This window comes from Callorhinus ursinus, unplaced genomic scaffold, assembly GCF_003265705.2.
Source record: "Callorhinus ursinus isolate GAN/ISIS: 27379988/994484 unplaced genomic scaffold, GSC_fseal_2.0 scaffold1, whole genome shotgun sequence".
Lineage (NCBI taxonomy): Eukaryota > Metazoa > Chordata > Mammalia > Carnivora > Otariidae > Callorhinus > Callorhinus ursinus.
The window spans coordinates 71239197-71258830 of record NW_027397063.1 but is presented as its reverse complement, the minus strand read 5'-3'; the positions used below and the strand labels follow the sequence as shown (position 1 = coordinate 71258830).

The window sequence follows — 19634 nt, the reverse complement described above, 5'->3', positions numbered from 1 at the left end:
TTCCTGCCTTGTGTATGGAAATTATTTCCCTTGCAAGATAAGCAGACTAGGTCAGATGCAGACATATATTACCATGGATTTCACATTAAGCCTCTATATGTATCCCCTACTCTGATCAAACTGGGAGGTTTCTCTAATACACCCTGAACTTTCTTTCATTTAGGTCTTTGACCAAGCTTTTCTCCTAGCCATAAACTTTCTCTTCTATCATCTTCCAACAGCCAGATCATACCCATCCTTGAGAACCAGATCCAACATCCTCTAAGGACCTGACCTTTACACTCAAGAACGAGATATCAGACATGTACTTCAAGCCAGGCCAAATGACCTCCAAGGCTTCTTCCCACTTTCTCACTCCTCAGTGTGGGAGGTTTAGAAAACATGGGATCTTTGGAGTCAAGTGCAAATAAATTTTGGCTCTTCAGAGCCAGAATTTCAGTTTTCCATCTATATAAATTGGGGAAAAATATGTATCTTATCTGGTTGTTTTGATGGTTAAATAAGATAGTCTCTGAACAACCTCCAACTTACTACAGGTCGGTCTCTTTCCTTCCCTTCCTTCTTTTGTCAACACTCTTAGCATATTTTTACCTAATCTGTTGAAAAGATGGGATTCTTCCTTGACTTCCCCCTCCCCCACCTGGTTGAGTCTAAGCCTCTGGTAGGGGAATATTGTATTTGTGTCCCCTTGCTGTGCTCAGAACAGTATCTTTATTTAATTTAGTAAATGTCCTCAGTCAAATGAACGAATATATGCCAGGCACTAACAGGTGGAAAGAGAAGACTCTGGGGCTGGCCTAGAGCCTATGGTGTGCCCATTGGGGAAGTTGGGGCAGAAGCCAAGGCCATATATAGATGTTAATTTCCGCATGGAACCGGATGCTTCTGAAAGACAAGAGCTCTCCAAGCTCAGGCTTGCTGACTTACAGAGTCGTCCATGCCCAGCAGGACCAGCAGTGGGATGGTGGTCATCCCTCCATGGACCCATTCCTCTAGAGACACAAAGCCGTCCCGGTCATAGTCCATCCCCTGCAACATCTCCTTCAGTATCTGCAGAACCCAGAGAGCAACAATTGTCCACTTTCATCCTGCACTTCCCTGCCTCCCTCTGTCCCCTTCTTTCGCTTTTGCTGTGTTATCTGTTTTGTGTTTTACCCCTTTGTCCTCTGATTTACAGGGGGCAGAGCAGTGAGGGAGCAAACAAGGGTGAGGAGGCCAGTCCATGCCCTGCCCTGCCCTGCCCTGACTATGAACCTTGGGCAAGCCACCCCCAATCTCTGGGTTCGGCTTTACTCACCTATAAAATGAAAGTAATATTGCTATGTGTGTAGCAATGTAGTGAGGGTAAGAGAAAAAGTATATAAAATGTCTCATCTAATACCTGACTCATAGGAACCCCCAAATGTAATTATTATTATCTGGTGATTGAGAAAATCTTTAAAATTCTTTCTAGCTCTAAATTCCTTGAACCCCTGTTATAAAAATTTAGCTCTGGTGGAAAGGTTAGAGGGCATTATTAGATATTATTATTATTTGAATTATGTCTTTAATTTTTCCTATCAGAGAAGGTGGAAGTCAAGGTATAGGACCCCAGAGAAGCTGCCTATAAGAGGGTGAGTCTGGGAGAGCATGCACGGTAAACATTTGTATCCTGAGTGTCCTGCTTTCATCTTGGAAGCTCACTTGGAGGTCTCCCCTTGCTTCTGGAAACTTACAGGCCTCAGCTCCGTGGGATCCCACTCCAGATACTGGGCAATGTGAAGCATCTGGTTGACAATACGGTCCATCTCCTAGAAAACATCAAGGGATGATGAGAGAGAACCACTGAAGATGTGTTTTCGAGAGCAAGACTCAAAACGAAACCCCGTGGGAAGATGGGCAGGGCAGAGCGTGAGAAGCAGCAGTGTAATGTACTGGTATTTCATAAGGAGCTCATCATTTGTCTTTGCTCTTTATTTCAGCCCTGACTACAAAGCTCTGTGGAGAGTAGATGCTCACAAGAAGCACAGAACATGGATAAGCCAGAGGTATGCAAAATGCTCACTGAACACTGACCTCTTCTCGGACCCCCCTGGACTCACCTTCCTTCCTCAATTCTGCACTTTGACTCAGCATAGAAGGCACCCCTGTTTTCTTCTTCGTGATTCTTGCTTCCTAAATGCTTATAAACCAAAGCAGCTCTCTCCTTCCTCTTTTATCCCTCCTCATTCCCGCAGCTTTAGCAGCTTGGGATCCATCTATATCCCTCAGGGGTCAGTTACAGGTGGAGGTAGGGCCACTGCATTGGTCCTAGCTCATGTCCTAGCTCTATGACTTAGATTCCTTTGGGCATCTCTTTTCCCTTTGCATCTCGTCCAGCCCTGAGCCCAGGACTCTGTAAACAGGAAATTTATAAGGGCTACATTTGCCTGGTGAGCAAGGCTTTTGTTTAGTACCAAGGTCAGGCTTTATTTAAAACCTCACAGCATTGTTGGATGCGAATGCATCAGTGCACCAAGAGTTGCTCGGAAACACAGTGGACTGAGGAAGCATTTATTTGTATCTCTTGGGCATCATCGAAGATGTTCATAGTAAGATTGATCTGGGGAGACACGTTAGTGAACTGAAGCAACGTTCAAAAGTGTTAACCTCCGCCAGGTAGAATGCTGGATCAAAATAAGCAAGCTAAATCCCAGGAGGGATTTTAAAAATTGTATTTTATTTAAATCTTAAAAAATTCATTGCAGAACCACAGATGGGACTATAAATAGGAGGTAAGGTAGTGGGCCAAACAGTGGGAACAGGGCTCAGCAGAATTTCCAACAAAAAAGAGCTTGGTGGATTGAGCTGAGTCTCAGATTCATTGATTAAAACAATGTAATTCGGGAGCTGAGAATCAGACTCAGTCTTGGTCTGTGTGAATGGGTGGGCATTTTCAGGAAGCAGAGGAAGATTTTAGGAAGACCTTATTCCCCGGATGTCTACCCTGGTCAGGCCACATGTGGATAGTTGAAGAGTCATGGAGGAGTGGGTTCAGTTCTGCGCCATATTTTAAAAATGGCATTGACAAACTAGAGCTTGGTCAGAGTGGTTATTTAAGCCTGCCTTGTGAGAAACAGTGTAGAAATTGGGGGAATTTGAGCTTAGAGACGGTCTTGGAATAGATGTGACAGTACCTTCTAAATCTTAAAGGCCTATTTATACAATAGGATCGGTTTTCGACTGGTCAGCTGTCCTGGTTACCTACACGAGGGGTGTAGGGAAGCCTGGCCTATTTTGGTCTCACTGCTGGGCTGGGGGAGGGGGAGGGGAAAACAGAATTCTGTTTTGTGCTGAGAATTTCTCTGGCAGACTAGAGGTGCCTTTTGTGTGGGAAGGAAGCCCTCTCTATCAATCTCCCCAGTGGTGGAATGGCTGTCTTAAGGGAGAGGGTAAACTCTCCATTCCTGTGAATGTTCACATAGAGCCTGGACATCCATCTGCCAGAGATCTTCTGTGGAAAATCGAATCAGATACTTCTATTGGGACTCACTTCTGTCTACCGATGTTGTCTTCTAAACAGATCTGAAATTTAACCACTTCTTACCATCTGCAATGCTTCTAGACCCTGGTACACGTTACCGTGGTTTCTTCTCTTGTTTATTCCAATAGCCTTCTAACTGGTAACCCTGCCTGAGTCCCTATGGTCTAGTCTCAACACAGCAGCTAGAATGACCAGTTAAACCGAAGTCCTGTCACCTCTTTGCTCAAAACCTCCAACGGTTCACCGTTCCTCAAGAGTAAAAGACAAACTCTTCCAATCACCTCTACGTCCTGCTATGTTCTGCGAACCCTCCCCACAACCACCCCTGGTCATTATTTCTCTGATATCATCTCCTATTACTTCTTACCTGGACCTCCTCACTGTTCTGTTCCATCATTCCCCCTCATTAATCTGCTAACATTCCAAGCACCCCTCAGGCCCATTGCACTTGTGGTTGCCTCTGCCTGGAAGGTGCCTCCCCTGGATATCCCCATGACTCACTCCCTCACTTCCTTCCAGTCCCTGTTCACATGTCTCCTGAGGGAGACCTTCCTTAGCTCTTCTGTCTACACCTGCAGCTCCCCTGAGCCCTTCCTTTCCCTCCTTTATTTTTCTTCCAGCACGCACCTGTCTCTGACACATATCTTGCTATGCTTTGCAGGGCGTGTGCTTGCACTAGCACAAAAGCTTCACGAGGGCATGGATTTGCGTCTGTTGGCTTCGCTGACATAGCCCCAGCGCTCGGAGTAGTGCTTGACGTGTGGCAGACACTCAGTAAACATGTGTTCATCAAATGCTTGAGAGTCTGTGATTCTCTGGTTGTTCTCTGGCATGATGCAACCCACGGCATTGTCATGAGGCTATAGGGATCCCTGAAAGGAGCCCTGGGGTTTAGAGGATGTTGGGATGATTTAGTTGGTCGAGTGGACTTGTTTCCTTCTTTCCCCATAGGTCTGGTGTGACTCCGTCCCATGCCCCTCGACCTCACAGCCTTTCTGTTAAGGAGCGCCATCTCTGCCATTGCCAGCGATGAGTGTGGGGCCTGTCTGATTCTGTTTGCCTTCTCCCCGCCCTGCCTTCTTCCTTTTCCATACCCCCTTTTACTCCATGATCCCTGTCCTATCCCTGCCTATTCCTGAGGGAGAGTGGGGCGGGAGAGGGGGTGTCAGGCTTTCCCAGGTACAATGGGATGGGACCAGGTGCTCAGAGCAGAAAGAACCAGACTCGCTGAGCTAGTGCCCTGGGTAGGAGAGGAAAGCTGGGAAGTTAAACTAGATAAGATACTAAAGCATCTCCCCTTCTGAAATTGTGTGATCCTGGGCTTCTGGAATGAAAAGCTCAGGTGGAGTTCACTCTCTCCCAGGCTGGCCCTATTGGAAGTAGCCGTGGGGGGTTCTACCATGATTTCTGCAACCCATATTGAGACACTGCTATTTCTAAAAAGAGGGAACTGGGAGTTTTCAGACTCTTACTCTACCTGCTTCCCTCTCCCTCAGATTTTCTTAGTTTCAGGAGGGATGTTTGGAATGTGAGCTTACCGCTTGATCCAGGAGACCGTTCTCATCCGAATCATAGAGACGAAACATGACTGCAAGAGACACAGAGGTGTGGCTTGAGGTGTCCTCGGGGCACCAGGCATGGGCTGTGGCTTTGATGCTGCCAGTGACTGGCGAAGGCCCCTGCAGCCAGCTCACCCACCCTCCAAGGTGCAGAGTCTGACTTCTCACACAGAGGGTGGAAAAAGGGAGGAGAACCCAGCTGTCCGGCTTCTGGACCTGTCTAACCAATAACTCTGTGGCTGATGAGATCCAGGTCATGGTATGGTTCCTGGTAGAGCGTGCATACCTTGAAACATGCTCTAGTGGATTTAGGCAGACTCACATCTTGGCCTTGGCCTACCACCTCCAAGGCATCAAACAAGTCATTTAACTTCATTGGACCATGTTTCTTTATCTGCAAGATGGAGATTACAACAGTTTCTTTCTCCTAGGTTTTTTTTTTTTTTAATGAGGATTAATACGTATAGTATAGGACAATTTTTTCTCTGTAATAATTTTAATTGTCCTATATAAGAGATATAAATAAACATACAATGTACTACAAGATATGTATAAAATAAATATATTAATACCTTTAAAATGTTCATAAAAGAAACATGCCAGGTAAGACTACATACATGGTAAATATTTTTGCTGGCCTTTTTAATACTTAGAAAGGTTTTAGGAGAAGATTTTGACAACCTTGTTCTCTTTAAAAAAAGATATCCAGGGAAGTTTAAATTGATATGTTCTTTCTCTTAACATCCCCATTGCAAGCAAAGAAGTTCAACATCATTTCATTAACCTCAGGATTTAATGCCAGCTATGATCACTGTAAAAATCGACATTGTGACATCTAAATGTTTTTGGCCTCATTAAAGATTTCAGAAAGATTGAGCTTATATGATACAGACTTCTATTTATGTGCCCTACTCCTTAGTCACATGGTGCCTGGAATGGAGAAAGTACTCAACAGATGTTATTTATTGTTACTTTCTTTCATTAACAAACATTTATATGTGGCAATTAATAAGTACGATGCACTGTCCTATGCACTTTATCATTCCTACTTATGGAATCCTCAACAAGGCTATGAAGTAGTTACCATTATAGAAGCTATTGTATTTGTTTTTCTGAAATGTCAACATGCTATCCTTGATGAACATGGATGCAAAAATTCTCACCAAAATACTAGCCAATAGGATTCAACAGTACATTAAAAGGATTATTCACCACGACCAAGTGGGATTTATCCCTGGGCTGCAAGGTTGGTTCAACATACACAAATCAATCAATGTGATACAATACATTAATAAAAGAAAGAACAAGAACCATATGATCCTCTCAAAAGATGCAGAAAAGCATTTGACAAAGTATAGCAGCCTTTCTTGATCAAAACTCTTCAGAGTATAGGGATACAGGGAACATACCTCAATATCATAAAAGCCATCTATGAAAAACCCACAGCGAATATCATTCTCAATGGGGAAAAACCAAGAGCTTTCCCGCTAAGGTCAGGAACATGGCAGGGATGTCCACTCTCACCACTGCTATTCAACACAGTATTAGAAGTCCTAGCCACAGCAATCAGACAACAAAAAGAAATCAAAGGCATCCAAATTGGCAAAGAAGAAATCAAACTCTCACTCTTTGCAGATGATATTGATACTTTATATGGAAAACCCAAAAGACTCCACCCCAAAACTGCTAGAACTCATACAGGAATTCAGTAAAGTGGCAGGATATAAAATCAATGCACAGAAATCAGTGGCATTCCTATACACCAACAACAAGACAGAAGAGAGAGAAATTAAGGAGTCGGTCCCATTTACCATTGCACCTGAAACCACAAGATACCTAGGAATAAATCTAACCGAAGAGGCAAAGGATCTGTATTTAGAAAACTATAAAATACTCATGAAAGAAATTGAAGAAGACACAGAGAAATGGAAAAATGCTCCATGTTCATGGACTGGAAGAACAAATATTGTGAAGATGTCAAGGCTACCTAGAGCAATCTACACATTTAAGGCAATCTCTATCAAAATACCATCCACTTTTTTCAAAGAAATGGAACAGATAATCCTAAAATTTGTATGGAACCAGAAGAGACCCCGAATAGCCAGAGGAATGTTGAAAAAGAAAAGCAAAGCTGGTGGCATCACAATTCCGGACTTCAAGCTCTATTACAAAGCTGTCATCATCAAGACAGTATGGTATTGGCACAAAAACAGACACACAGATCAATGGAACAGAAGAGAGAGCCCAGAAATGGACCCTCAACTCTATGGTCAACTAATCTTCAACAAAGCAGGAAAGAATGTCCAATGGAAAAAAGACAGTCTCTTCAACAAATGGTGTTGGGAACATTGGACAGCCACATGCAGAAGAATGAAACTGGACCATTTCCTTACACCACACACAAAAATAGACGCCAAATGGTTGAAAGACCTAAACGTGAGACAGGAGTCCATCAAAATCCTAAAGGAGAACACAGGCAGCAACCTCTTCGACCTCAGCCGCAGCAACTTCTTCCTAGAAACATCGCCAAAGGCAAGGGAAGCAAGGGCAAAGATGAACTATTGGGACTTCATCAAGATAAAAAGCTTTTGCACAGCAAAAGAAACAGTCCACAAAACCAAAAGACAACCGACAGAATGGGAGAAGATATCTGCAAATGACAGATCAGATAAAGGGCTAGTATCCAAAATCTATAAAGAACTTATCAAGTCAACACCCAAAGAACAAATAATCCAATCAAGAAATGGGCAGAAGACACGAACAGACATTTTTCCAAAGAAGACATCCAAATGGCCAACAGACACATGAAAAAGTGCCCAACATCGCTTGGCATCAGGGAAATCTAAATCAAAGCCTCAGTGAGATACCACCTCACACCAGTCAGAATGGCTAAAATTAACAAGTCAGGAAATGACAGATGTTGGCGGGATGCGGAGAAAGGGGAACCCTCTTACACTGTTGGTGGGAATGCAAGCTAGTGCAGCCACTCTGGAAAAGAATATGGAGGTTCCTCAAACAGTTGAAAATAGAGCTACCATACGATCCAGCAATTGCACTACTGGGTATTTACCCCAAAGATACAAATGTAGGGATCCGAAGGGGTACGTGCACCCCGATGTTTATAGCAGCAGTGTCCACAATAGCCAAACTATGGAAAGAGCCAAGATGTCCACCGACAGATGAATGGATAAAGAAGATGTAGTGTGTGTGTACACACACACACACACACACACACACACACACACACACACACACACACACTGGAATATTATGCAGCCATCAAAAGGAATGAAATCTTGCCATTTGCAACGACATGGATGGAACTGGAGGGTATTATACTGAGCAAAATAAGTCAATCAGAGAAAGACATGTATCATATGACCTCACTGCTATGAGGAATTCTTAATCTCAGGAAACAAACTGAGGGTTGCTGGAGTGGTGGGGGGTGGGAGGGATGGGGTGGCTGGGTGATGGACACTGGGGAGGGTATGTGCTATGGTGAGCACTGTGAATTGTGTAAGACTGTTGAATCACAGACCTGTACCTCTGAAACAAATAATACATTATATTAAAAAAAGAAGAAGAAGATAGCAGGAAGGGAAAAATGAAGGGGGAGCAAATCGGAGGGGGAGACGAACCATGAGACACTATGGACTCTAAGATACACACTGAGGTTTCTAGAGGGGAGGGGGGGTGGGTGTATGGGTTAGCCTGGTGATGGGTATTAAAGAGGGCATGTACTGAATGAAGCCCTGGGTGTTATATGCAAACAACGAATCATGGAACACTTCATCAAAAACTAATGATGTAATGTATGGTGATTAACACAATAAAAAAAATAAAATGTCAACATGAGCCTGACTTGCCAAACAGATGGCTGAATGACAGAAAGGACAGGACTTCCCACTACTGCTGTTACCAGACCCTGGGCCCGGGCGACTCTCAACATGGAACTCTCTTGGTCCTACTATGCAAGATCAGTAGAACTATAAAGAAAGCATTCAGTCTATTAGCAGCAATGTCTTGGGCAAGTCATTTACACTTTCTGTGCTTTCTGACACATAAAATGAGAATAATCACATTGACCTTCTAGGATTATTGTGAGGTTAAAATGAGATATACATTTAAAGTGATTAGCAGATAAAAGGTGTTCAATAATGAGAGTTATTGTTAATGTATGAATGATAGGTAGGATTTCAGGCTATGATTTCCAAAAGGATACATAATTGGTTATTAAAAAAGAAAAGTGTAAGTTGTTTCCAATCATTAAAATCAGGGGAGATTTGAATTCATCTGGTTTAATTAAAAAAAAAAGATTAAAAACTCTAGAGAACAAACATAACCAAGTTTCCACAACAAAAAAATTACAAGGAAAAAAATAGCAGAAGATTAAAACAGAAGAAACATAAGAAGCAATGGTAATGTATGGAGTACATTTGGATTCTGATTCAAATAAACAATTAAAAATATGTAAGATAATTGGGAAAATGTGAACACTGACTGAATATCTGATATATAAAAGGTGAAATTAAACGAAGTCACTTATGTCAAGGGGTTTTAAAAGGGAGCTGGGAGGCCATTAAGGAGGTAGGCCTCATGCACGTCCTCACTGGGTGGAGCAGTGAACTCTGAATTGGGCCAAACTGCAAATATTCCAAAGACTCAACCCGAACACCTGCAACTTGCTATGTAAAGAGACTTTGCTTAGTGATAACCTCAATCACCAATTATATGCAGTCAAGATTAGTTTTCTGCCATCAACACCAATCAAAATTTTCTGTAAATAACATATACAAGCATTCCCTTTTGTCTTTAAATACCCTTGACTTTTGTTCCCTGGGAGGGGCACTATTTGGGTTGCTGCCCATATCTGTGTTCCGGAATTGCTATTCTGAGGCCCTAAACGAATGCTTTTGTTCTTACTTTAGCTCTGCCTCCTTTCTCTGTGAACAGGCAATAGTAGGGAATCATTGTCTTTCAATGTGATAATGGTGCTGGGGTTATATTTAAGAAACAGTCGTATTTTAGAGGTACATACTGAAATATTTACAGGTGAAATTATATGATGTCTGGAATTTGCTTCAAAATATTCTGGGGCAGAGGGAATGCATGGGAAGTATTAATAAAACGTGATTGATTATAAGCAGGTAATTACTGAAGGTGGCTGATGGGAAATAGAAGTTCATTGTGCTTTCTACTTTTATCTATATTGGAAATTTTCTGTAACAAAAAGTATTTTTTTAATGCAGTTTCTTTTTATTGCCATTACAAGACTCAGTCTGAGAGCCACTAATATGAAAAACTCTGCCACATCCTCTTGTAATTATGAACAAATACAATGCCTGAAACTCAAAATCCAGCTGAATGTTGGAAATAATTTGACATTTCACTTTTAACATTAGCCCAAAGAAACAGAAATCTGCTATATTTGCCACCAAATTAGCACTTCAGACTTGCAATTGTTAACACCTCAAAACTATGGGGGAGATTTTAAGCTCAGCTAATGAGCGAACTGTTTCATTTTGGTTTTGGCAAGGGTTAACCTTTGCCAGACATTTCCTTGTTAGTGTTTAAGCTTTATTGACTGAAATTTTTACTTTTGCTAATGATGTGTTTTTTCCCTTAATACCTACGAAGGTCCCAAGAGGGGCCAAAACAATATATCTTTTTTAACAAGGTCCTATTATCTCCTGTTTTAAAAAGTCTGCCTGTAGGCTCATGGAGGTGGGGGAGACCATCCCTGCAGTGAGTCTTCTATTAGACTGAAGGCTCTTTCAGCCACTGTGGGCTTTCCTTTCTGCCACCAGCCATTACTCTCTCTCTCTCTGAAGATATGTTTTTGAAACCTATGTTAGGCACATTATGAAACAAAGCTCAACTCCCTCGCTTAACTAGTCCCTTTTCTCTAGAGGCGAAAAAACCTGGGGTGGGGATGGGTGAAGAAATAGAAGTAAGCTTTAACAACATAGAGCTTGATCAAGAAAAAGGGATTCTTCATAAAGAGTTGCTTGAGTACAGAATAAGAGAGGGAAGATAGATGTTGAATATCCTCTCTTGAAAAATAAGGGAAGGTAGGAACTTTTCTGTTGGAGGCTTTTAGGAAGTCCTGCCAGCAAAAGAAGGGAGTCCTGGCCCCCTGTAGAGACTTCTCCCCTTTCCAAATTCTGATTCTTAATAGCAAGGTCTCAGATGCACTTCCTACTCTCCATACAACTGGTAGTGTGTCCCAATGTGATTGCCAAGAAATGTTCAGACCACTGCTGGTGACAGGACAGAAGCACTTTCTCCAAGCAGGTTTCACCAATACCCACAATCCCAGTATGCTTAAAATGAAGGACAAGGTACTAGATCTTCTTCTAGGAAAAAGTTGAAACCCCTTGACAGGGCGGGCACTTACATTCCAGCTTATCCTGAGGTCTCCCCGTCTCCAGCAGGGACAGGTAACACACGACATCCTTCAGGTACACTATGGGGGATTCTGAGCCTGGAGATGGAGCAACAGGGTTTCCCAGGGGGGCTGCAGCAACCTCTTCTTTGGCTGGCACTTGCTTCTCGGTGATCTTTGATTCTGTGATAGGCAAAAGGAAACCATCCAAAGGCACTTAATGTTTGGTAAATATTAAACCCCTTTTGTTGCTCCATCATTTTCTTGATAGAGGCAAGAATTTTATACAAGTGTCCTCAAAAGTGTTGGTTACTTAAATATGATCAAATCAGTGGGCCTAGAAATCTAGTTTGTGGAGTTCATACTCTCTGAATGGACCTCATTCTGATCCTTCAAGACTCTATAACCTTGTAAGAAATTCACCTATACCCTGTGAATTTTCAGAAAAGATGACAGTGATTTTTAGTAGTATCAATAGCCAACAGGTAAACGTCATTTAGCCTAACTGTCTGGGAACACACTCAGTTTGTAGAATTTTGGCTAGGATTCCAAAATCCAGACTATTGGTCATTTACCGATACACGCTTTCACAATTTTCTTCTCAAATACATTTAAAGATAAATAAAAAGATGAATATTCAAAATAGAAAACTGGGATCAACCATCAACGAGTTTCCAGAAACTAGGAAGAATTCTGACTAGCTGCAAGCCATAAGAAAATGCAGAAAGTGATTTATCATACCACAGAAATAGAGCAAGTTTTTCCTCTGGAGTTTTCCTTCTCTTAGGTAAGAAAATGCTGTCTTTCTTATACTTTTTGTCCTCTAGTTCAGAAACATGAGGTTATTACTAATGAGAAAACTGGGCACCTATATTTTACTGTGTGAATTATACTTTCTTAAGGTACTTTAAGGACCATCTCTCTTCTCCCAGTCTCTCCAGATCCATGCCCATCAGAAATGATCTCTTAATATCCAGGAAGAGGGTGCAACTCATAGAAAACATGGGGAAAAGTAAGAGGAAGACTGAGAGTGGGAAATCCAGGTAGGTGTTGTACCACTCAATAATGGAGTGCTGAAGGCATGGGCAGAGGGAGAGATAGCCCTGATAGTAAAGCCTGCTGGGGAAGGCAATGTTACCAGTACGCTTTTTGTTCAGAGAGCCAAAGTGCCATGCAAAGGAAAACAGTTCGTGTCATGCCAGTAGAGCTGTGCCACATGAAAGCCTACTGGTCCTAGGAGTTTGGCTGTGGTCTGAAAAGGCAGTTAACCATGATCCAGATGGACAGTGGGTGAAACAATTGTCTCACCAACATACTGTGTATGCTACAAGGGGCCCTGTAAAGAGACCAAGATGGAGCTTATGAAACAGAGCTGCAAGAAAAGGAAAGGAAGCTCCATCCTGAAGTCTCCAAAAACCAGACCTTTGGAAACAATTTCCTACAGGACAAGGAGGTTGTAAGAAGATATAACCTCTAGGCAGAAAGCCTCATGGGTGAGCAAGCTGAGATAAAAATATAATAGGATGAGATTAAAAAAAGGATAATGAGATGGGGAAATTGCAATAAAAGTATTGTTGCAAATATGCAACAGAAGTATTAAAATCATCACTGGAAGAAAGGTTAGGAAAAAACATAATAACATAGAAGACAAATGTGAGAAATCCTTTGTACTGGATAGCCCATTATACCTCAAGTTATTGTTACCTCCTCAGATTATCCATCCATTAAAATGCTATTACAATCACTTCTATTTTGACTAAATTGGAATAACGATACCAGATTTACCCTTCTATTGAAACAACTAAAAACTGGACAAAAAATATGAAACAATGGTCCATAGGACACTGAATGTGGTAGCACCAAATGGTGATCCCAAGAGATAAAAAACAAATGAGAGGATCCCTGTAATTGTCACATTTTACTGTCCAGAAAGAGTTTCTAGGCTGCAGCACAGGGAAGGGGAACCCAGGAAGATCCTGGAAGTCTCTCTGAATTGAGGAGGCGGAGTTCGGAGTCTGGGGAGTCCCAGGTGGCTAGAGTTCACAGAGCAGTGCACCAAAGAGGAGGAAGCTGCACGAGAGAACTCCAGAGATCTACAGAGGGTCTCCTGTGAGTAATCAGTGAAGAGTTTCCCTCAATTATTCAACCGAGTAACAATTAGCACAGATGTGTGAAGGAGACTACCTGAGGCTAGGGAAAGAATCAGTATTGGAGGGAACAAGCCCTGGAACACAGGAATAGTGTTCTATTCTCACCAACCAAGGTAGAAAACCCCCATATCTCAAGAAGCATCGGGTAGAGTACTTGGAAGAGTTTTGCTTTGGTAGTTGGGTGAAATTAGTAAATGCCTCTCTGGTCCTGCCTAACAAAGCTTCAAAAGCTTGACCCAAAAAAGGTTACGTATTTCCAGGTAACCTAAATGTGCCCCAAAACAAACCTCAAGAATTTTTATAAGAATACAAAAATATCCAATACCCAATGATGTAAAATTTTTAATGTCTGGCATTTAACAAAAAAATGACAGGTATGCAAGAAGAAAATATGAAAAATAATGAGAAAAAGCAATTGACATGGAGCCAGAAATGACACAGATGATACAATAGATAAAAACTTTACAATAGTTGTTACAAGTGTATTCCATCTGTCCAAGAAGCTAGAGGAAAGATTGCATATGTTAAGAAGAGACATAAAAGATATATAAAAAATGACCACAACAATTGTCTAGATATGATGTGTGGGAAATGAAAAAATGCACTGAATAGGATTAGCAGTGGATTAGACATTGCAGAAGAAAATATTAGTGAATTTGAAGCACAGCAATAGAAACTATCCAAAAAGACTAAAAAAAAAAGAGTATCATATCAGTGAGCTGTGGGACAACTTCAAATAGACATGTAATTGGAATACTTGAAGAAGAGAGAAAGAAGTAGAAAAAAATTGAAGACATAATGGCTGAAATTTTTCCAAATTTGTTGATATTTGATAAAAGCTATATAATCTCAGGTCCAAGATGCTCAACGAACCCCAAACACAAGGAACATGAATAAAACTACACCAAGGAACATTATAATCAAGTTGATTAAATCAATGATAAAGGAAAAAAATCATAAAAGAAGCCAGAGGAAAAGAGACACCTTATATAGAGAGAAACAAAGATGAGAATGACTGTAGTTTTCTCACTGGAAAGAAAGCAAGCTGAAAGCTAATGGAACAGTATCTTTAAAGTACTAAAGGAAAAAAAAAAATCTGTCAACCTAGAATTCTTTTTTTTTTAAGATTTTATTTATTTATTTGAGACACAGAGATTAAGAGAGAGAGCATGAACAGAGGGGAGGGGCAGAGAGAGAGGGAGAAGCCGACTCCCTTCTGAGCAGGGAGCCCAATTTGGGGCTCAATCCCAGGATCCCGGGATCATGACCTGAGCTGAAGGCAGACGCGTAACTGACTGAGCCACCCAGATGCCCCTGTCAACCTAGAATTCTTTACTCACAGTGAAATATCTTTAGGAAAAAAAGGCAAAATAAAGAATTTTTCCGATATACAAAACTGTATAGAGCGGCAATACAAGAAATGATAAAGAACATCTTTTTAGTAGAATTATACCATGTGGAAACCTAGATTTATACACAAGAATAAAGAGTACTAAAACAGGTAACCACATGGGTAAATACAAAAAGTATTTTTATTAGTTAAATCTCTTTAAAAGATAATTAACTACTGAAGCAAAAATAATAACAATGTGGTTGTACAGTTTATAATTTAACATAAATAGAAGTAAAATGTATGATAACAATAGCACAAAGGCCTAGGTGGAAGAAATGGAGGTATACTGAGGTAAATTTCTTTTCTGAAGATTTATTTATTTATTTATTTGACACAGAGAGAGACACAGCACAAGCAGGGGGAGCAGCAGACAGAGGGAGAGGGAGAAGCAGGCTCCCCACCGAACAGAGAGCCTGAAGTGGGGCTCGATCCCAGGATCCTGGGATCAAGACCTGAGCCGAAGGCAGACACTTAACCAACTGAGCCACCCAGGCGCCCCTATTGCGGTAAATTTTACATAGTATATGCAAACTGGAATAATATTACTTGAACATAGACTGTGATAGTTAAAACAGTCAATAAAATAATATAACAAAGAGTTATAGCTAATAATATTAAAAAGGAGATAAAGGAAATCATAAATAATTCAACTAATTAAAAGAAGACAGAGAAAGAGCAAAAGGGAAAGAAAGGACAGATGGGGGAAAAAACAAATAGCAAGATGGTACTTTTAAACCTAATGATATCAATTATCACAGTAAATGTAAATGTTCTAAAATTCTAACTAAAAGGCAGAGATTGTCAGCTTAGATTAAAAAAAGACCCAACCAACTACATGTTTCCTATAAAAAAAAGTCATTTTAAATATAAAGACACAAATACATTAAAGGAATGGAGGAAGATACCACTGTAACTCTAGTTAACTAGAGTGGCTACCTTAATTATGAATATAATTATAATAAAGTAGATTTCAAAGCAAAGAGTATTACCAGGAATACTGGGAGTCATTTCATAATGAAGAGGTCAAATCATCACAAGAACATAATAATCCTAAACATTCTATTCCTTCATGTTTACCTAAAAGGAATGAAAGCTGTCCACATAAAGACGTGTTCTAAGAATATTCATGTTTTATATGTAATAGCCCCAAACTGGAAACAACCCAAATGTCCATCAAAAGGAGAATGGATAAACAAATTCTGGAATATCTACCCATATATTGGAATACGAATCAGCATTAAAAATATGTTAATTATTGACACACACAACAACATGGATAAATTTTAAAACTATTATGCTGAGTAAAAGAAGCCACACCAAAAAATGTATATACTGTATGATTCTATGTATAAGGATAGAAAATTCAGTCTAAATTATAGTGATAGCAAGCAGATCAGTGATAATACAGAGATGCAGGTGGTGGTAGGGAGGGTGGGAGAAAGCGATTATAAGGCAACTTTGGAGATGACAGACATCTTCATTATATCGATGTGGTACTGGTTTATAGGTGTACACATATGTAAAAACTTATTAATTGTACACTTTAAACATGTGCAATTCATTTTATGCCAATTATACCTCACCAAAGCTGTTTTAAAACATTATTACAGCCTTTTCCAAAGATCCTTAGATTACCAGAACTATGACTGGATCTTGAACCACTGTTCTAGTCTACACTGAGATGTACTGTTCACCCCAGTCATGGAAATGCTGGGGCGCAGAAGGACTGAGGGGCACATAGTCCTACTAGTGCTTTTCCTCCTCAAGCTGCCTTATGTAAAACACCCCCAACCCATGGCCATCTAAGTACATCCCTCAGGGACCATCAGTAATAAAAGACTAACACCCTCTTCCAGATTACAGAAGTTCTGTCTAGGTGCCAAGTCATAAACCCTTTTGCTTGAGGGTTCTTAGGCAGACCTGACTAGTTCCACCTTCTCTCTTAGTCTCTGTATTACTTGTTGCCTTCTAGTTGGGCAGTGTTGCACAGTGGAAAGAATACCAAGCTAGAGGCAGAGGACTGGGTTTCTAGCTCTGGGTTTGTGTTAAATGGTGTGTGATCTTGCACGAGTGGGCTTACTATATTCAACCTCAGATTTTTCATCTGTGGAAAGAGGGACTGGCATTAAAATTGATCTTTACCAAAGTCTTGAATGACAGGAAAAATGTTTGTGAGTTTAATGTTAAGTGAAAAACAAAGCTGTTTCCAAAATTATATGTATAGTCTGATTCCAATTCTGTAAAAAATATATAGAAAAAATCTACAAGGATACATGTATGCATGCATGTGTGTAACTTCACTGGTAAATTATGGGTGATTTTGTTGTTTCCTTCTTTTTTTGTACTCTTCAAATTTTTTGCAGTGTAACTGTGTTACTTTTATAATTGGGAAAAACTAAGAAACAATTGAAGGACTTTCCTTGAGAGTTCAATATTCCAAGTTGCTGAAACATCTCAAGAGCCTGAGGAACAAAATAAAAACCAGGAGAATAGAGTTCACATCGTTTATCCCATGTAGACCTGGGCATTGAGGGAAGGGTGCATTCAGGCTTTCCTAGCTGACATCCTGACAGTGCTAGATTGCTCAAGGCTCTGAACCTATGTCTGGTCTTAGTGAAAGCCCCACTCTGCTGTGCCTATGGACCCAACCGTTTACCTACCTGGTTCTGGAAATGAATAACTTGAACTGGGTTGTTCTAGATCTTAGCTTGGAGATTGCTCTCATAGGCCTAAATAGGCCATAGCAAATGAGAATTTCGTTTCCTCTGGCTTCTGCTTGGGCGACAGGAAAAAGTTGGGATTTTTAACAGATGGCTGATCTAAGGTGATACCAGAATTTGGCTCTTCCTTATTGGCAGAGGCCCCTCTCTGTGGTATCCGTCTGTCCCTACATTCCTGTCTCTGATGAACAGGGGCATCTAATTAAGACATCCATGGAAGGTGGCCTAACAGGAAAAGGATTTTCTACTTTAGATTTCAAGTCACAAAAGATGAAAAAATGCTATATACCTCCCTGGGCCAATACTCGGATCATTACCCTTTTATTATCTGACCACAGGAAACTGATACCCTCCAGACACAAGGAATATGGGACATCACAAATCACTCCTCCAGGAGGAAGTCTCTAGAACTTGCTCTCAGACCCAGAATGATACAAATGTTGCAAATAAACATGGTGGTCAAATACACCAGCCAAGTGCCATTATCAACATCGATTACCTTTTCTCAAATATCATGTAATGACAGCATCCCCAATAAATCCTTCCTTGGTTACTCAGAAATTTCAGCCACTAAAACAAGTCCTACCCAGACAATTTGGAACCTCAGGGAATGAAGTACAATTTCTCTCATGTTCCTCTTGAAGTTCCAGATACTTGGACTAAGAAAGTCTCTGGGTAAAGAATCTGGGTCCAAATGCTTGTCATGGTTGGATTTTCTTGCTCAGAGTTTAGAATCTCAAGGTTCCCAATTTTAGAATCTCAAGGTTCCCAATTTCACCCTTCTCTTCCTATTATGAGAATACTTTAAGTCATAACATGCTTCTGCTATTCCACATATGATTTAAGATTTATTTATAACTTAAATCCATTTACCCAAGGGGCCATGGACCTAGGATGGGTGGGTGGATGCTGGGAAGGGCAGGTGGGTGAGACATACTTTGTAGAGTCTTGCCTTGATGATGCCCCTGAAGGCCTCAGAAAGGCACTGAGGCTTGTAATCCTTGCTTCATGGAGCTCTATGAGAAGCTTGAAATTTGCTGAGCTTTTGGTCCAGAGGCAACTTTCCTTTCCCAACTGTGCTCTGCTTTTCACCAACAGTAAATTTTTTATCTCACCAGTCCTTCAGTTACACCCTGAAAACTCTATAATCCTTCCAGTTGCCCTTTTTTGCCATGACTAGAAAAAGGATTAGAACTACATCTAGTACCAACTTGAAGATATTCTCTCATCCTTCCAGGTCCCTGGCAAATAGATGAAAATAATGTTAACTGCTTCACCTTGCTCCTCCTCCTGACTTATTAAACCGGTGCATGTAAATACCTCCAATTCTCCCAACCATGCCTTTGTGCTATTGTTCTACATTTCACTCCTACTTATGTTAGAAACTGCACAGCACAATGTCATTTTTTTGCTTCGATAGTTAATTGCCTTTCAAAGAGATTTAACTAATAAGAAAAATATTTCTTTGTATTTCCCCATGTGGTTATCAGTTTCAGCACTCTTCATTCTTGTATGTAAACCCAGGTTTCCATATGGTATAGTTCTACTAAAAAGATTCCCTTTACCATTTCTTGTAGTGCAGCTCTGTAAGTTTTGTCCATCTGAGCTCACTCTTACCTTTTTGCCCTACTCACCTTCAACCATCCATAGGCAGAGTCATCTGAATCTCAGCCCTAGAGCCACCTCTTTATGTACATGCTCTGCCTGTCTCTGCCTCTGCATCTCTCTCTCTCTCTCACACACACACACACACACACACACGCACGCACACACACACTCACTCAAACCCCCATCATATGCTTTCTCCCGAGAAGGTTCCCCTTCTCCCCTTTCTGGCCAGGCAGCCCCATCAGAAGTAAATAGCTAATGAGCTGCCCTGTTTCAAGGGCAAATGAAGCAAGAGCCTGATCAAACCTCAGAATCCC

General features: G+C 40.9%; 1 protein-coding gene across 8 annotated transcripts in view; it reads right to left on the bottom strand.

The window, feature by feature from the left end:
• The window catches only part of DGKG (diacylglycerol kinase gamma), a 210083-nt gene that overhangs the window by 131289 nt on the left and 59160 nt on the right, over positions 1 to 19634 (bottom strand). For all 8 annotated transcript variants that reach the window (XR_012379230.1, XR_012379242.1, XR_012379229.1 and 5 more), the window contains exons 6-9: positions 11459 to 11629; positions 5041 to 5090; positions 1716 to 1790; positions 928 to 1050 (exon numbers count right to left, since the gene is read on the bottom strand). Coding sequence is in view for 1 of the 8 variants with exons in the window: in XM_073896004.1 (XP_073752105.1) it covers positions 928 to 1050; positions 1716 to 1790; positions 5041 to 5090; positions 11459 to 11629 (419 nt within the window). In the remaining 7 variants the exon portion in view is untranslated. The remainder of the gene's footprint in view (positions 1 to 927; positions 1051 to 1715; positions 1791 to 5040; positions 5091 to 11458; positions 11630 to 19634) is intronic.